General features: G+C 44.2%; 1 protein-coding gene across 1 annotated transcript in view; it reads right to left on the bottom strand.

Moving 5' to 3' along the window:
* Nucleotides 1-2,131: 2,131 nt before the first annotated feature.
* The window catches only part of mamdc2a (MAM domain containing 2a), a 49,751-nt gene continuing 39,122 nt past the window's right edge, over nucleotides 2,132-12,760 (bottom strand). The window contains exons 11-14 of the mRNA XM_036936395.1: nucleotides 7,506-7,661; nucleotides 7,060-7,319; nucleotides 4,685-4,772; nucleotides 2,132-2,987 (exon numbers count right to left, since the gene is read on the bottom strand). Coding sequence (XP_036792290.1) covers nucleotides 2,926-2,987; nucleotides 4,685-4,772; nucleotides 7,060-7,319; nucleotides 7,506-7,661 — 566 coding nt within the window. The 3' untranslated portion in view covers nucleotides 2,132-2,925. The remainder of the gene's footprint in view (nucleotides 2,988-4,684; nucleotides 4,773-7,059; nucleotides 7,320-7,505; nucleotides 7,662-12,760) is intronic.

Here is a 12,760-nt window from a genome sequence, read left to right as displayed (position 1 = left end):
TGGTTTTTAGAGAGTGCTCCCTGGTTTTTAGAGTGTGCTCCCTGGTTTTTAGAGAGTGCTCCCTGGTTTTTAGAGTGTGTTCCCTGGTTTTTAGAGTGTGCTCCCTGGTTTTTAGAGTGTGCTCCCTGGTTTTTAGAGTGTGCTCTCTGGTTTTTAGAGTGTGCTCCCTGGTTTTTAGAGTGTGCTCTCTGGTTTTTAGTGTACTCCCTGGTTTTTAGAGTGTGCTCCCTGGTTTTTAGAGTGTGCTCCCTGGTTTTTAGAGTGTGCTCTCTGGTTTTTAGTGTACTCCCTGGTTTTTAGAGTGTGCTCCCTGGTTTTTAGAGTGTGCTCCCTGGTTCTGAGAGTGTGCTCCCTGGTTCTTATAGTGTGCTCCCTGGTTCTTAGAGTGTGCTCCCTGGTTTTTAGAGTGTACTCCCTGGTTCTGAGAGTGTGCTCCCTGGTTCTTATAGTGTGCTCCCTGGTTCTGAGAGTGTGCTCCCTGGTTCTTATAGTGTGCTCCCTGGTTCTTAGAGTGTGCTCCCTGGTTTTTAGAGTGTGCTCCCTGGTTCTGAGAGTGTGCTCCCTGGTTCTTATAGTGTGCTCCCTGGTTCTGAGAGTGTGCTCCCTGGTTCTTATAGTGTGCTCCCTGGTTCTTAGAGTGTGCTCCCTGGTTTTTAGAGTGTGCTCTCTGGTTTTTAGAGTGTACTCCCTGGTTTTATTTGTCAATGTTTCTGGTCAGTTGTGAACTTTACTAGTCTGTAGCCTTAACTAGTCTGTAGCCTTAACTAGTCTGTAGCGTTTGACAGAGCCGTCAAGTGAAAGGAACTGAGATATTTGTGTACTCCTACTCCTGTACTCCTGCCAATACGTTTTACTGTAATCCTTTTTCAAACAAGCGAATCTAAACCTGAAATATTTAAAACACTTGGCCTGTTGTTTTTCCCTATAGATTCTCCTAGAAACAGTGATTGTAATTTGTTTACATTAGGAATATGCTTTTACAAAAACAAAAATCCAACCAAACCTTTTTTTTAATTTTTTTTTTATTTTTACCCCTTTTTCTCCCCAATTTCGTGGTATCCAATTGTTGTAGTAGCTACTATCTTGTCTCATCGCTACAACTCCCGTACGGGCTCGGGAGAGACGAAGGCTGAATGTCATGCGTCCTCCGATACACAACCCAACCAGCCGTACTGCTTCTTAACACAGCGCGCATCCAACCCGGAAGCCAGCCTGCTACACCGTGCACCTGGCAACCTTGGCTAGCGTGCACTGCGCCCGGGCCGCCACAGGAGTCGCTGGTGCGCGATGAGACAAGGAGATCCCTACCGACCAATCCCTCCCTAACCCGGACGACGCTAGGCCAATTGTGCGTCGCCCCACGGACCTCCCGGGGACTCAGGGAACCCAGGGACTCTGATGGCACAGCTGGCGCTGCAGTACAGCGCCCTTAACCACTGCGCCACCCAAATCCTTAACCTTAACCCTAACCTAATCCTTAACCTTAACCCTAACCTTAACCAAATCCTTAACCCTAACCTTAACCCTAACCTTAACCAAATCCTTAACCCTAACCTTAACCCTAACCTTAACCCTGACCTTAACCAAATCCTTAACCCTAACCTTAACCCTAACCTTAACCCTGACCTTAACCAAATCCTTAACCCTATAACCCTAACCTTAACCCTAACCTTAACCCTGACCTTAACCCTGACCTTAACCCTGACCTTAACCCTGACCTTAACGCTAACCTTAACCAAATCCTTAACCCTGACCTGAACCTTTACTGAAATTAAACATTGATTTGCACGTCAGCCACGTTTTCTTAGTTCACGTGTCAAACTCATTCCACAGAGGGCTGAATGTCTGCAGGTTTGTCAATCTTCTCTCGTACCTGTTTGATGAATTAAATTCACCGATTAGTAAGGAACTACCCCCCCTCACCTGGTTGTCTAGGACTTAATTGAAAGAAAACTCAAATCCAGCAGACACTAGGCCCTCCATGGAATGAGTTTGTCACTCCTGCCTTAGTTCTTCCCAGGTGAGGGTATCAACCGCTTCTATTTGATTTGACTGTCAATCAGACAGTAATACTGATTTGGTCACACAATTCCCCTGACAAATGTTCTAGGTTCTATTAAAACAAATAATGTGTCTGCATTTATGTTTATTTGTAGAGCATGTTTATTTGTAGAGCATCATTTACATACTAAACTTCAGCAGAACATAGCCCTACGCGGGGAAACAAACATGTTTAGAAAAGAAAAGTAAGAAACCTGAGAAAGAGAAGAGTAGCCTATCCCAGTAGCCTGTTGATATATGAATCGCTGGTTATCTTCTGACTTCAGACCTAAAGCTGGACACAAATCCTTTGTCACAGTGAGGAGTTAGATATCATTTGCAATGCATAGTGTAAATGTCAGATACACATTCGATATACAGGTGGGTCAGTGCTTTACAAGTTTAGTCGAATATTTACTATTGCATTTGTATACAGACTATTCACGTATTATTTTTGACAGAATAGAGACGTGTGAATTCTCTGCAGTTATGATCTTCCACCACTAGGGGTCAGACATGAACTGTGCAGTAAAAACGTTGAGTTTTTAAAACAATCCAACAACATATTTCTGCACTGACAATACACAAATCGAGGGGAGTAAGAATACATTGACATAAATCCAGAAAATATTACGTTTGAACATATTGAAGGATTTTCTACAAAAAAAAAAAAAAGAGTTTTGACTGTACAATGGTCTGTAAAGCCTACATTATGTCCTACCTTGTACAAGAAGAAACAGTGGGAAAACTAATGACTGGCACTGAGCATGTCTCTACTCTAGGTAAATGGTCTTGCAGGAGTTACTCCCGTACACACAATCTCTCACCATTGTCCCCACCCAGTCTTCTATCACACACAGACACACAGACAATCCAGTGTTTCCCTCAGTACTCAATCTCGTTGAAGTTTTCTGAAAAGCCGGAATATGGAATTGTGTCTCCAGGATCTAGAAGAGAAATTAGAATGATTAACATGCATCCACAGGAGGTTGGTGGCACCTTAATAGGGGAGAACGGGCTCGTGGTAATGACTGGAGCGGAATCTGTGGAATGGTATCAAATGCATCAAACAAGTGGTTTCTATGAATTTGATGCCATTCCATTTGCTCCGTTCCGGATATTATTATGAGCCCTTTTCCACTCAGCAGCCTCCTGTAAATTCATCTGTGAAACAATCTCATGTTGGGAAGGGAATCGAAAACAGTGTCTATTGGGGTCAATTCCACAAATTGGGGGGTCAATTCCACAAATTATATTCGAATTCAATTCTCACAATTGATTGGGGTCAATTCCACAAATTATATTTGAATTCAATTCTCTCTCCCTGTATTCAATTTAATTCAATTAAAATTCTACGTCAGTCTTTTTGAATTCAGAAATAATTAAATTCCTCTTAATTCCAATGTTAGGTCAATTCAAAGAATTCAATTCCCAATTCAATATTATCCCCAACAATTCTGCAAACTCCAATTTGAATTCAATTCCCTCGGGCTTTCAGGCGGATCATGTCACTGTTCAGACAACTTAAGTATACTGGAAATATAGCAATACACGTTGCAATGATTCAAAACCAATCTTATAGTACATTTTTTATACTAATGTTCATTAATTCCATTAACTGAGAAATGTAAAAATATTTACTTTAATTCCATGTCAATTCTCCACTTCATGAGAAAAAAAAAATTGAATTTGAATTTCAAATTAAATTGGAATTGATCCCTGGCGTCTTATCTATTGTATATCTGGTCCCCAGCCGCCTCTCATGGAGTAACCTGGGGACGAGGTGATTCTATTCATATTTCTATGTATAAAGAACGGTCTTTTCTATACCTGATAAGTCTATGTACAGGGAACTGTGTATTCTATACTTCATATTTCTATGTATAGAGAACGGTCTTTTCTATACCTGATAAGTCTATGTACAGGGAACTGTGTATTCTATACGTCATATTTCTATGTACAGAGAACTGTCTTTTCTATACCTGATAAGTCTATGTACAGGGAACTGTGTATTCTATACGTCATATTTCTATGTATAAAGAACGGTCTTTTCTATACCTGATAAGTCTATGTACAGGGAACTGTGTATTCTATACATCATATTTCTATGTACAGAGAACGGTCTTTTCTATACCTGATAAGTCTATGTACAGGGAACTGTGTATTCTATACTTCATATTTCTATGTATAGAGAACTGTCTCTATTCTGACTGAGGTCCTGTGGTAGGATGCTGTACTGCACTGTGTGAAAGAGGTTATTATACTGAGCTACTGAACCGTGATTAGACATGATACCGCCTATCAAGTGCTGTACAGACCACACCAGTCCCTGTCTACACAGCATTAAGCTATTCTAGCACGTGCTGTACTGTACAGACCACACCAGCCCCTGTCTACACAGCATTAAGCTATTCTATCACAAAACAGAAATAGCTCAGTGATTACAGTATCAGAGTACAACTTTGCTGCTGATTTAGCCTGTCATTATGATGTCATACTAAACTGGTTGAAGTTTCCCCAGATAGAGTATAATGTGTAAACTGTGTAATGTGTGTTCAAGTTCTGATTCCCCCCTTTATCTATTCAGGCGAGTCAATTAAGAACAAATTCTTATTTACAATGACGGCCTGGCCAGAGAACCTACCTGCTGTGCACGGTCCTTTTTTAAACACAATGTCATCAAGAGCGATATCACTTCTTATTGATGGTCCTCGGATCGCTTCGAATATAATCTGGAAAGAAAGGCAAAGAAAATCCTCATCACAAACCACGTTTCCATCTACAGTTTAAACCCCGTTTCCATCCACAGTTTAAACCCCGTTTACATCCAGTTTAAACCCTGTTTCCATCCAGTTTAAACCCTGTTTACATCCAGTTTAAACCCCGTTTCCATCCACAGTTTAAACCACGTTTCCATCCACAGTTTAAACCCTGTTTCCATCCAGTTTAAACCCTGTTTACATCCAGTTTAAACCCTGTTTACATCCAGTTTAAACCCTGTTTACATCCAGTTTAAACCCCGTTTCCATCCACAGTTTAAACCACGTTTCCATCCACAGTTTAAACCCTGTTTCCATCCAGTTTAAACCCTGTTTACATCCAGTTTAAACCCTGTTTACATCCAGTTTAAACCCTGTTTACATCCAGTTTAAACCCCGTTTCCATCCACAGTTTAAACCACAATTCCATCCATCAATTTAAACCCTGTTTCCATCCAGTTTAAACCCTGTTTACATCCAGTTTAAACCCCGTTTACATCCAGTTTAAACCCTGTTTACATCCAGTTTAAACCCCGTTTCCATCCACAGTTTAAACCCCTTTTCCATCCAGTTTAAACCCTGTTTACATCCAGTTTAAACCCTGTTTCCATCCAGTTTAAACCCCTTTTCCATCCAGTTTAAACCCTGTTTACATCCAGTTTAAACCCTGTTTCCATCCAGTTTAAACCCTGTTTACATCCAGTTTAAACCCTGTTTACATCCAGTTTAAACCCTGTTTACATCCAGTTTAAACCCCGTTTCCATCCACAGTTTAAACCCCTTTTCCATCCAGTTTAAACCCTGTTTCCATCCAGTTTAAACCCTGTTTACATACAGTTTAAACCCTGTTTACATCCAGTTTAAACCCTGTTTACATCCAGTTTAAACCCTGTTTACATCCAGTTTAAACCCCGTTTCCATCCACAGTTTAAACCCCTTTTCCATCCACAGTTTAAACCCTGTTTACATCCAGTTTAAACCCTGTTTACATCCAGTTTAAACCCCGTTTCCATCCAGTTTAAACCCCGTTTCCATCCAGTTTAAACCCCATTTCCATCCACAATTTAAACCCTGTTTACATCCAGTTTAAACCCTGTTTACATCCAGTTTAAACCCAGTTTCCATCCAGTTTAAACCCCGTTTCCATCCACAGTTTAAACCCCTTTTCCATCCACAGTTTAAACCCCGTTTCCATCCAGTTTAAACCCCGTTTACATCCACAGTTTAAACCCCATATTCATCCACAGTTTGTCTGTCTGTCTGTCTGTCTGTCTCTGTGTGTCTGTCTGTCTGTCTCTCTGTCTGTCTCTGTGTGTCTCTCTGTCTGTCTCTGTGTGTCTCTCTGTCTCTGTGTGTGTCTCTCTGTCTCTGTGTGTGTCTCTCTGTCTCTCTGTCTGTCTCTGTGTGTCTCTGTGTGTCTCTCTGTCTCTGTGTGTGTCTCTCTGTCTCTGTGTGTGTCTCTCTGTCTCTGTGTGTGTCGCTCTGTCTCTGTGTGGGTCTCTCTGTCTCTGTGTGGGTCTCTCTGTCTCTGTGTGGGTCTCTCTGTCTCTGTGTGGGTCTCTCTGTCTCTGTGTGGGTCTCTCTGTCTCTGTGTGGGTCTCTCTGTCTCTGTGTGGGTCTCTCTGTCTCTGTGTGGGTCTCTCTGTCTCCTTGTTGTATCTCTCTGTCTCTGTGTGGGTCTCTCTGTCTCTGTGTGGGTCTCTCTGTCGCTGTGTGGGTTTCTCTGTCTCTGTGTGTGTCTCTCTGTCTCTGTGTGGGTCTCTCTGTCTCTGTGTGGGTCTCTCTGTCTCTGTGTGGGTCTCTCTGTCTCTGTGTGGGTCTCTCTGTCTCTGTGTGGGTCTCTCTGTCTCTGTGTGGGTCTCTCTGTCTCTGTGTGGGTCTCTCTGTCTCTGTGTGGGTCTCTCTGTCTCCTTGTTGTATCTCTCTGTCTCTGTGTGGGTCTCTCTGTCTCTGTGTGGGTCTCTCTGTCGCTGTGTGGGTTTCTCTGTCGCTGTGTGGGTCTCTCTGTCTCTGTGTGGGTCTCTCTGTCGGTCTCTCTGTCTCTGTGTGTGTCTCTCTGTCTCTGTGTGTCTCTCTGTCTCTGTGTGTCTCTCTCTCTCTGTGTGTCTCTCTGTCTCTGTGTGTCTCTCTGTCTCTGTGTGTCTCTCTGTCTCTGTGTGTCTCTCTGTCTCTGTGTGTCTCTCTGTCTCTGTGTGTCTCTCTGTCTCTGTGTGTCTCTCTGTCACTGTGTGTCTCTCTGTCACTGTGTGTGTCTCTCTACCTGGTGTCTGCGGTCACACTCGTAGTCCACCGTTGCCCTCATCCAGGAGATGCTCTGCTCGCCGCGACGTCTCCATAGCAACGTGTCCTGCTCGCTATCGCCGCGGCGCAAATGTACGCTCAGCAAGCCGGTGCCAGAGCCGTACATGTGGTAGTAGAAGACCAGACACTGTGGCCCCGCGGAGCCCCTCAGGTCAGAAGACAGCAGACGGGCTGTGTGACCAGGACGCATCAGAGAAGCCTCGACATACATGAAGTACCCTGACGAGAGATATGAGATATGACAGGTTAGTGGTGGAATGTAAATAGTCAGGAGGAGGAAGATATCAGGGGTCATACAAACACGTTGCTGACATACAGTACAGCATATCATCAGCATTACGTGTGTGTGTGTGTGTGTATAACTGATGCTGGGTGAATGGATGAATGAATGAACTGGTGACTCACCCACCCCTGTAGTGTGGTCTCCTCGGGGCCCGGTGTAGGAGGTGGGGGTTTGCCCTCGCACCCGGAGCCAATCCCCTTTGTCTGTCTCCTTCTCCTGGCTATAGCCACAGTCCCCTGTCTCAAAGTTACACTGGCCAGGCAGGGGTCTCAGCGGCCCTGGAACACACACACACACACACACACACACACACACACACACACACACACACACACACACACACACACACACACACAGCTGTTTTAAGGAATCTGACAGAAAAGCTTGATTAAATGTAGATACATGGTAATCAACAGTGTTCGGACTCCCTGGAGGTTGGCAGTTGACAGTGATGTTTGAATGATGACTCACATGATTTCATAACGAGATAAAGAAGAACTCCTTTCCCACTGGGCCAGAACCGGTTGCATCAACATTGTCTCCACGTAATTTCAACAACAAAAATGATATCTGATGACATTGAATCAACGTGGAAAACTAATTGGATTTCCAAAAAATCATCAAGGTAAAGGAATCTAGTATATTTTTCACCCAACTTTTAACCTAAATCCAATGACATGGTAAAAAAAATATATATTTCACGTTGAATTCATGTGAGTCGACATCTCAACCTGTCTCGCCCTGACCTTCGAGCTTTTTACGTCTCTATTTTGGGTTGGTCACGGTGTGATTTGGGTGGGCATTCTATGTTCCTTTTTCTATGGTTTTGTATTTCTTTGTTTTGGCCGGGTATGGTTCTCAATCAGGGACAGCTGTCTATCGTTGTCTCTGATTGGGAACCATACTTAGGTAGCTTTTTCCCCACATGGGTTTTGTGGGTAGTTGTTTTCTGTTTAGTGTTTGCACTTTACAGGACTGTTTCGGTTTCATTTAGTCTCTTGTTATTTTGTTTAGTGTTCAGTTCAATAAATAAAAAACGTGAACACTTCCCACGCTGCGCTTTGGTCCGACTCCTCCTCCTCCTCATCCGACGACGAAAACCGTTACACAACCAAATGTAAATCAGAACTAGATGTTGAAATGATGTCTGAGTGGGTTGGCTGTATTTCTCCATTGCTCTTCACTACCAGGGTCATCAGCAGCAGAATCAGCAGCAGCAGCAGGTATGAAAGTCATTAGCAACATAATCGCAGCCCTGCTGAATGGCAGTTTACTCTGGGACTAAAATAGTTTAAATCCATTGCCGCTTTGAAGATAACTGTTGTCTTAATAGTTTTAAGAATGACAACATTACAACAAAACCTTTACAAGTGCTTTGAAATGTATTTCTGTTATGCATATGTGAAATAAATTATAATTACAATCAGACAATTCACTTGTGATAGTCTTTGAAAGGTTGGCAGTAATATTATCACATCCCATCTAAACTGTTCCGAAGGCCTCATAGTTTTCACCACAGCGGCATGAGAACGAAGCCCAAATGGCCCAGAGGAACTGCTGTCAAAGCAAAGAAGTCGTCACTGCCCATGTAATTACCATATACCACCATAGACGGCGAGACCAGATGTTTTCCACAACGGCCGATCGTCCAAGGCTGCGTTTACTGTTATGGGCAAAGGATCTGATTGGTCAAAAGACCAATTAGTGGTAAAAGATCCGAATTGGGCTGCCTGTGTAAACGCAGCCTAAGAGCTTATAAATAGTAAGAGTTTAACTGAAGGACCCAGCCCAGTCTCCCAGCAGCTGGCATCAAAAACCACATATCCACAGCCGGGGCCTGTGTAGGAGGAAAAGAGGAGAGTTGTACTTGATTTTATTTCAGCTTGAGATATTTTCTCATGCTACTAGCTACTCTGGCTTGAGCAAGGCCAGGGCCAGGATCACCCCGCTTGCGAGGTAGACCTGCCTGCGACTTTATAATCAGTGTCAGCCCTTGGCCCAAGAGGGAATTTCCTTAAGTTAAGATGTTGGTTTCTCCAGTGGGGGACCCAAGATCACATCCAGCCTGTGACACTTCTTCAGATCCGGTTATGTAGTGAGGGATACCTGGCTAAATTACAACATCAAGTCCTGGACTGCTACCAGAGTAGCAGGATGCCACTGTTAAGTAGCACACTCCTAGAGTGGCTCCCGAGTGGCGCAGCGGTCTAAGGCATTGCATCTCAGTGCTAAAGGCGTCACTACAGACCCCAGTTAGATTCCAGGCTGTATCACAACCGGTCGTGCTTGGGAATCCCATAGGGCGGCGCACAATTGGACCCAACATCGTCCAGGTTAGAGCTTGGCCAGGGTAGGCCGTCATTGTAAATAAGAATTTGTTCTTAACTGACTTGCCTTGGTAAATAAAGGTTAAATAAATAAAAATAGAACTACGTTTCGATATGTAACCTAGCCAAACTAGCTCTCTGAGCCAGCGGTGCTAACATAAATAGTCAAGTGTTTTAATAAACACTTCACTTTGGATGGAAACTAAAGAGCTTTGGGCTTGGCAAGCACGGCTAGAGAAAAACACCAACTTAAACTTAGAAATAGACTGTTTATTTCTACAAAACTCAACAATGGAGAACATCCAGATCTGTTAATCAGATGACCCTAGACACTGGGTACCTCTCTGTTTCAGTTCTGTTTAGAAGTATTGATGTCAATGGGAGAAATAGTTCATAGTTGCATGTGCAGTGGATATCACAAGGCAGGATTCAATCCCATGTGCAGTGGATATCACAAGGCGGGATTCAATCCCATGTGCAGTGGATATCACAAGGCAGGATTCAATCCCATGTGCAGTGGATATCACAAGGCGGGATTCAATCCAATGTGCATTGGATATCACAAGGCGGGATTCAATCCCATGTGCAGTGGATATCACAAGGCAGGATTCAATCCCATGTGCAGTGGATATAACAAGGCGGGATTCAATCCCATGTGCAGTGGATATCACAAGGCGGGATTCAATCCCATGTGCATTGGATATCACAAGGCGGGATTCAATCCCATGTGCATTGGATATCACAAGGCAGGATTCAATCCCATGTGCAGTGGATATCACAAGGCAGGATTCAATCCCATGTGCAGTGGATATCACAAGGCAGGATTCAATCCCATGTGCAGTGGATATCACAAGGCAGGATTCAATCCCATGCGCAGTTGATATCACAAGGCGGGATTCAATCCCATGTGCAGTGGATATCACAAGGCAGGATTCAATCCCATGTGCATTGGATATCACAAGGCGGGACTCAATCCCATGTGCAGTGGATATCACAAGGCAGGATTCAATCCCATGTGCAGTTGATATCACAAGGCGGGATTCAATCCCATGTGCAGTTGATATCACAAGGCGGGATTCAATCCCATGTGCAGTGGATATCACAAGGCGGGATTCAATCCCATGTGCAGTTGATATCACAAGGCGGGATTCAATCCCATGTGCAGTGGATATCACAAGGCGGGATTCAATCCCATGCGCAGTGGATATCACAAGGCAGGATTCAATCCCATGTGCAGTGGATATCACAAGGCAGGATTCAATCCCATGTGCAGTGGATATCACAAGGCGGGATTCAATCCCATGTGCAGTGGATATCACAAGGCAGGATTCAATCCCATGTGCAGTGGATATCACAAGGCGGGATTCAATCCCATGTGCATTGGATATCACAAGGCGGGATTCAATCCCATGTGCAGTGGATATCACAAGGCAGGATTCAATCCCATGTGCAGTGGATATCACAAGGCATGATTCAATCCCATGTGCAGTGGATATCACAAGGCAGGATTCAATCCCATGTGCAGTGGATATCACAAGGCATGATTCAATCCCATGTGCAGTGGATATCACAAGGCGGGATTCAATCCCATGTGCAGTAGATATCACAAGGCGGGATTCAATCCCATGTGCATTGGATATCACAAGGCGGGATTCAATCCCATGTGCATTGGATATCACAAGGCAGGATTCAATCCCATGTGCATTGGATATCACAAGGCAGGATTCAATCCCATGTGCAGTGGATATCACAAGGCAGGATTCAATCCCATGTGCAGTGGATATCACAAGGCAGGATTCAATCCCATGTGCAGTGGATATCACAAGGCAGGATTCAATCCCATGCGCAGTTGATATCACAAGGCGGGATTCAATCCCATGTGCAGTGGCTATCACAAGGCAGGATTCAATCCCATGTGCAGTGGATATCACAAGGCAGAATTCAATCCCATGCGCAGTTGATATCACAAGGCGGGATTCAATCCCATGTGCAGTGGATATCACAAGGCAGGATTCAATCCCATGTGCAGTGGATATCACAAGGCAGGATTCAATCCCATGTGCAGTGGATATCACAAGGCAGGATTCAATCCCATGTGCAGTGGATATCACAAGGCGGGATTCAATCCCATGTGCAGTGGATATCACAAGGCGGGATTCAATCCCATGTGCAGTGGATATCACAAGGCAGGATTCAATCCCATGTGCAGTGGATATCACAAGGCAGGATTCAATCCCATGTGCAGTGGATATCACAAGTCGGGATTCAATCCTATGTGCATTGGATATCACAAGGCAGGATTCAATCCCATGTGCAGTGGATATCACAAGGCGGGATTCAATCCCATGTGCAGTGGATATCACAGAGCAGGATTCAATCCCATGCGCAGTTGATATCACAAGGCGGGATTCAATCCCATGTGCAGTGGATATCACAAGGCAGGATTCAATCCCATGTGCAGTGGATATCACAAGGCAGGATTCAATCCCATGTGCAGTGGATATCACAAGGCAGGATTCAATCCCATGTGCAGTGGATATCACAAGGCAGGATTCAATCCCATGTGCAGTGGATATCACAAGGCAGGATTCAATCCCATGCGCAGTTGATATCACAAGGCGGGATTCAATCCCATGTGCAGTGGATATCACAAGGCAGGATTCAATCCCATGTGCAGTGGATATCACAAGGCGGGATTCAATCCCATGTGCAGTGGATATCACAAGGCGGGATTCAATCCCATGTGCATTGGATATCACAAGGCAGGATTCAATCCCATGTGCATTGGATATCACAAGGCAGGATTCAATCCCATGTGCAGTGGATATCACAAGGCAGGATTCAATCCCATGTGCAGTGGATATCACAAGGCAGGATTCAATCCCATGTGCAGTGGATATCACAAGGCAGGATTCAATCCCATGCGCAGTTGATATCACAAGGCGGGATTCAATCCCATGTGCAGTGGATATCACAAGGCAGGATTCAATCCCATGTGCAGTGGATATCACAAGGCAGGATTCAATCCCATGTGCAGTGGATATCACAAG

This window comes from Oncorhynchus mykiss, chromosome 11, assembly GCF_013265735.2.
Source record: "Oncorhynchus mykiss isolate Arlee chromosome 11, USDA_OmykA_1.1, whole genome shotgun sequence".
NCBI classification, from domain to species: Eukaryota; Metazoa; Chordata; class Actinopteri; order Salmoniformes; family Salmonidae; genus Oncorhynchus; species Oncorhynchus mykiss.
This window is presented reverse-complemented; position numbering and strand designations above follow the sequence as displayed.